Below are 6564 nucleotides of genomic sequence, written 5' to 3'. Positions count from 1 at the left end.
AAACAAGGATGCTGTAACTTACCAAACGAAAGTGTTGGTATGTTGATAGAGACAATAACAAACACAAACACACACACAACTTTCAAGCTTTCACAACCCAAGGTTGCTTCATCAGGAAAGAGGGAAGGAGAGGGAAAGACGAAAGGATGTGGGTTTTAAGAGAGAGGGTAAGGAGTCATTCCAATACCGGGAGCGGAAAGACTTACCTTAGGGGGGAAAAGGGACTGGTATACACTCGCACGCACACACACACACACACACACACACACACACACACACACATACATATCCATCCGCACATATACAAACACAAGCAGACATATGTAAAGGCCATCTTTAGTGCTTGAATTTTGTGTGTGTGTTTGTGTTTTTTGTTATTGTCTCTATCAACATACCAACGCTTTTGTTTGGTAAGTTACAGCATCCTTGTTTTTAGATAGAATTTATATCTGTTTATATGCCAACAATAGAATTTAAGTTACGAAACAATTACTGATTTCACCCTATACCAAAAGATACTAACTAGGAATAGTCAAAATAAATTAGAAAATCAATTACATACATAAAACTAAGCACAAAATTAGATCTGGTGTTATATTCTTTAAAACTAAGGGCAAGCCTTTCTTTATTATGAAAAATCAGATTAAATTCACATATGTTAATGGTAATTAGTTAAAAAATGAAAAAAACTAATTTAAGTAGGCAGATGGCAAAACAAGAGGGGAATTAAAAATATCCCAGCTTGCTTCATCACAATTTCTGTACAGACATTAAATATTGCCTAGCAAGTAAATTTCAATTGTGTACTCACCTCAGCGACACTGCAAGCATTTCTGGAAGAGAAACGCAGATCTGCATATTAGTGTATTCAAGTTGAAGATAAATTTGTAAAATGGACAATAATTCATCAGACATTGTTCTAGACACCCTGAAAAAATTAACATGTTTTCGTTGTCCTGTTGTGGTTGTTCATATGGCATACTGAAGGCATCAAATTTAAATCGATCTTACAACACTGGATCCACTCAACACTTTCTACATTGATGCTGTTTCTTTTTATAAAACTAATAGAGTGCAGCAAGGGTGCTAACATCTGTGTCATCTATCCTACCACTGTCTTGCACAGAGCTCAACTGTAGTACTTCTGGCATGCCTGCCGTCTCTGAAGACAACATTCCCTGTTTTCCTACCACCAAGTAGAAATGCTGGTCTGGTGAAAATTCTTGTTGTGGACAAGGATCTATAATACCTATTCGCAAAACATTTTTCAGATTGTATCCCCAGATGCTGCTTAATGTATCTACAGAATTATATCATTCTATGAAACACAGGTCAGGAGATACGTGGCAAACACTGAGATGCATGAAAAACTGCCAAATCATGAATGACGTTTTAATAGATATATTCTTTTCTACAAGTCTCTCCTACAGTCAAGTCAGCTTAAGGAAATCCATGACACCAGGCAGTGCTTTTGACAGCTTTCAACTATGAACCACAAATGAGTGTAAGCGGAAACAGTAGCTATCTATAGAGCTATGAGGAGGTGTTGCCATAGAGATGTTTATAAAGTCATGTTGTAGACAGGTGAGGCAGGTGCGTCCAGTGTACAGAAACACTCTGGGATCATCTCATACCGATTCTACTGCAGGAGTACTGTACATATAAGGTTTCATTTCCAAAAGAAAATTGATAAAATGAATAATTGGGCAGTGTCAGTTTTCTCAGTTAGTATCCCATAAATGAAGTGCAGAACATTCTTAAACATTCAGGATTGAGGTTCTTTTTGATGGAATGAAGGCAATAAGGCAGAAATTTACTGTGGGCCCTCTGGAAAGCTCAGCTATTTCGCCCAACAATTACTAGAAAGAGAGTAATTATTGTCCAATGATTGCTTACAGAGAGGTAGGAACAGCTTGAAATAAAAATACACATCATATATTATTTTCTTCCTTTATGATGGCAGTAAAAGGCATGCTCTGATTTTATTGTACACCAAATACACTTTTATGAATTTAAGGCTATAATTATAGTACATTATTGTTTTTATTTCTAAAAATTGTTTGTTATGTTATGTTGGTTCTGTTGACAAATAACACAGAAGTATAGGAACTTGGTCAAACATCTCAAACACATAATAATAATAAATGTTACATTTATGTACACTCACATATACATGAATATACATTTATCAGAAATATATTTTAAAAATATGTATCAATTTACGTATTATTACATATTCACACATTCCAGTTTTTAATTCCTGCTTTCTTTATCTGTCCTTGGTTAATGCTCTGTACAATGATACTGACCACTCACACATAATTTTGACTCCTTTCAAAGCAGTCTCTCAATAAACAGGCTTAAGATTCAAGATTGAGGTTACAGTTATATTTTATGATTGTTGTTCCCATGAGACATTTGCTTCCTTCAGAATGGCTGAACATGTATACATAGTATTAGACTTTTACAACTGAATTTTACTGACAATCAGCACCACATCTATTGAGATGGTTTTTATTTCCAATACATCAGTTGTATATGGATCATAGTGTCAGCACTGGTGTTATTTGGCCTTTGGTCGCTGTGGGCTTGCAGACATGTTACGAGCTTTGATGCGTGCTTGAAGAGTAAGTAAAAGTCCAGCTAACACATCATGGCTGTGAAGTTTTTTGCCAAACAGCAGTCTCTTTACAGAATCGTCATATGTTAGCAGTGCCACCATATTCTGCAGCAGAAAGCCTTGACAGTACTCCAGCAATTCACTAGCATTATAAACCTGAAAAATGTAAAAAGCCAATTTAGTGTGAGAATGGAGATTTCATCAAAATTGATGCAAAAGAGCATATAATTATATTATTTGTCTTTATAATTGCTCAACTATCAATATTACGAACAAAATCCTCCAAAAATGTGGAATGAGTCAGGGTATGCATTAATAAAGAGAAGCAGCTGTTAGTCAAGAATTAATACGGTGTTTACCACACTTAAACTTTAATATACTGTTTGCACTTTTAATTAAACATCAATGTGCAATGTAACTGTAGGTGAGTGCAAACTTTGTGATTTGGCTTTTGTTTGGCAACTTTTATGTCAATTTTAAATTCTGCAATGCAGTGCTAGAAACTAGTGATAAGGATGTAAATTAGTCTAACACCAATACTTTGAGGTAAGGTGGTAAAACTTTAATTCAATTTGCATCTTTTATCTTAGTATAGCACACGAGGCAGCTTTTGCACAGCTGACTATAATAAGTCAGTCCCAATTATTTTGAACCTGTGAAAGTGCGAGATGCTAGAAAGTTAAATATTCATATGTAATGGTACCAATAGTGTGAGAAGACGAATTAGTATCTACATTCCTGTGGTAAATGCAGTGTTGGTGGGGAGAAAGTGAAGGAAACTTTGCTTCTCAACATATTACTAGTGTGAGAAGTTCCATATTATTCTGTAGGTGGTATAATGGGCAAGAAGTGACCAGCTCATTTAACATATCCTCTCTTCTGATGTCTTTCATCATACTTTGTAACTATCTTATCTGAGTAGTTTCTCTACATAATTAATCCTGCTATACTGCCACCCATTTTCACTTTAATGCCTTGTTGCATTCACAATTGCTGTTACAGTTTTAATCTACAAACACCAAGAAGGAGTTGTGCAACATAATCAGAAATTGGTAGACAAGTTTTTACACCTGAAAGATGATATATATTCAAATTTGTGCCAGTTCCATGACAGTGGCAATAGCAGTGCCACTATGAGGAGGCAAATCAGGTCTGCTTTAAATACACACTGTAACAGTTCTGAGCATTACTTACCTTTGAGATTGAATGTGGTGAATTTTAATCGAGAATGCCTTCGAGGTGACAAAGATACCATTTTCAATGCCTCCCTGAGTTTGAACGAGATCACATAATAGGGCTGTGAGAAGGTGAGTGTTCCTTCTGTGATAGTGCACAAAGACTTGGCAGGAATGTAGCCACTGTATGTGATTAGTGCCATTGGATGAGAATGTACAGTTGCAAGATGACTGGGCTTTGGACAGCCATATGATACTACCGAGATGGAAGACTATCGTGTTAGGCATTTGGCTCATTGCACTGCCTCTGCAGCAGCAGTTTGGGCAGCAATTGGCACCACAGTGACACAATGAAGTGTTACAGATCAGTTACTTCAAGGACAGGTCTGAGCCAAACAGCCTGTATTGTGTATTCCACTGGCCAAAAGTCACCACCATTCGTGGCTTCAGTGGTGTCAAGTGACAGCTCATTGGAGGCCAATTGAGGGCCTGCAACCAACCCGTCTGCATCCTAAACAGACAGGACCTACACCTGGAATTATGGTCTGAGGTGTAATTTTGTGTAGCAGCACGAGCACTCTCATGTTTATCACATGAACCCTGACTGCATATTTGGATGCCAATATGATATTCGACCTCCTATGCTACCCCCCACCACACCCCCAATGAACCTGTGACCTTGCCATTGGTGGGGAGGCTTGCACGCCTCAGCAATACAGATAGATGTACCGTATGTGCAACCACCATGGAGGGGTATCTGTTGAGAGGCCAGACAAACGTGTGGTTCCTGAAGAGGGGCAGCAGCCTTTTCAGTAGTTGCAGGGGCAACAGTCTGGATAATTGCCTGATCTGGCCTTGTAACATTAACCAAAATGGCCTTGCTGTGCTGGTACTGTGAACGGCTGAAAGCAAGGGGAACTACAGCCATAATTTTTCCCAAGGGCATGCACCTCTACTATATGGTTAAATGATGATGGCGTCCTCTTGGGTAAAATATTGTGGAGGTAAAATAGTCTCTCATTTGGATATCTGGGTGGGGACTACTTAGGAGGACATCTTAATCAGGAGAAAGAAAACTGGCATTCTATGGATTGGAGTGTGGAATGTCAGATCCCTTAATCAGGCAGGTAGGTTAGAAAATTTCAAAAGGGAAATGGATAGTTTAAAGTTAGATATAGTGGGGATTAGTGAAGTTCGATGGCAGGAGGAACAAGACTTCTTGTCATGTGAATACAGGGTTATAAGTACAAAATCAAATAGGGCTACTGCAGGAGTAGGTTTAATAATGAATAGGAAAATAGGAATGTGGGTAAGCTACTACAAACAGCATAGTGAACACATAATTGTAGCAAAGATAGACATGAAGCACACGCCTACCCCATAGGACAAGTTTATATGCCAACCAGCTCCACAGATGATGAAGAGATTGATGAAATGTATGATAAAAGAAATTATTCAGATAGTGAAGGGAAACAAAAATTTAATAGTCATGGGTGACTGGAATTTGATCGTAAGAAAAGGAAGAGAAGGAACCATAGTAGGTGGATATGGAACGGGGGTAAGGAATGAAGGAGGAAGCCTCCTGGTAGAATTTTGGATAACCACCAGGCCTCAATCTCCACTAATTTCAAGTTGCCGCCACTCATACCTCACCTGTCATTCAACATCTTTGCCTCTGCACTTCTGCCTCGACTGACATCTCTGCCCAAACTCTTTGTCTTTAAATATGTCTGCTTGTGTCTGTATATGTGTGGATGGACATGTGTGTGCGTGTGAGTGTATACCCGTCCTTTTTTCCCCCTAAGGTAAGTCTTTCCGCTCCCGGGATTGGAATGACTCCTTACCCTCTCCCTTAAAGCCCACATCCTTTCGTCTTTCCCTCTCCTTCCCTCTTTCCTGATGAGGCAACAGTTTGTTGCGAAAGCTTGAATTCTGTGTGTATGTTTGTGTTTGTTTGTGTGTCTGTCGACCTGCCAGCACTTTCATTTGGTAAGTCACATCATCTTTGTTTTTAGATATATTTTTCCTACGTGGAATGTTTCCCTCTATTATAACCATATCATTAAATTGTATAGTTTTATGATTATGACCCAGTCATTTTTTCTCTTTCTGTACTTATACACCACATGTGTACATAAAGATTTTTCTTGTCATAACTCATATAGTCCTCCTCATTTTATTATTATGTACAACATTAGGTTGCATTTACAATGTCACGGTCAAGATTCCCCTACAAAATGGCTTCTACACAAAAGCCAAAATTAGTTGTGGAGTAAAATAATAAAAAGGATAACTCTTTAACAACTCAACTGGTCATTCATCAATTCAGTACACAATTGCAGAGCAGGAGCACTCTCCAAACAGAGAGAAACTAATCATATGGGAAGGGTCCTTTACACTTAACACTACTGTTCATAAACTCTAGCTTTTTTAAAGCAAGTAAGCCAACTGCTCCACTGCAACAGAAAGAAAGTTGCACATTTTTATGTGGTCTTCTAGTATGGTAAGAATGGTAGCAGATGTAGACGGCCCTGAAGAATCGTTCTGTGTTACAACAGAATGACCACTGACACACTTTCACTAATTTTTGGTGTGTAATCTTTTCATTAACAGGTGATGATGGTAGCTGGCCTGAGTGGGGAGAGACCTCTACACTCTCAGAATCATCAGATCACCTGAATATGGTTGAATGTTGCAGATAATCTTCTCAAAGCTCGACGCAAAGTGTCTTGAAGCACTAACTATCTGTCATTTCGCAACCAAAATTAT

General features: G+C 38.3%; 1 protein-coding gene across 4 annotated transcripts in view; it reads right to left on the bottom strand.

The window, feature by feature from the left end:
- Window positions 1–1964: 1964 nt before the first annotated feature.
- The window catches only part of LOC126251924 (ankyrin repeat and BTB/POZ domain-containing protein 2), a 671398-nt gene continuing 666798 nt past the window's right edge, over window positions 1965–6564 (bottom strand). For all 4 annotated transcript variants that reach the window (XM_049952673.1, XM_049952674.1, XM_049952675.1 and 1 more), the window contains one exon: window positions 1965–2776. In XM_049952673.1, coding sequence (XP_049808630.1) covers window positions 2564–2776 — 213 coding nt within the window. In that variant the 3' untranslated portion in view covers window positions 1965–2563. The remainder of the gene's footprint in view (window positions 2777–6564) is intronic.

Source organism: Schistocerca nitens, chromosome 4, assembly GCF_023898315.1.
Source record: "Schistocerca nitens isolate TAMUIC-IGC-003100 chromosome 4, iqSchNite1.1, whole genome shotgun sequence".
Taxonomy (NCBI): Eukaryota; Metazoa; Arthropoda; class Insecta; order Orthoptera; family Acrididae; genus Schistocerca; species Schistocerca nitens.
The sequence above is the reverse complement of the archived record's forward strand: the minus strand, read 5'-3'. Positions and strand labels throughout refer to the sequence as shown.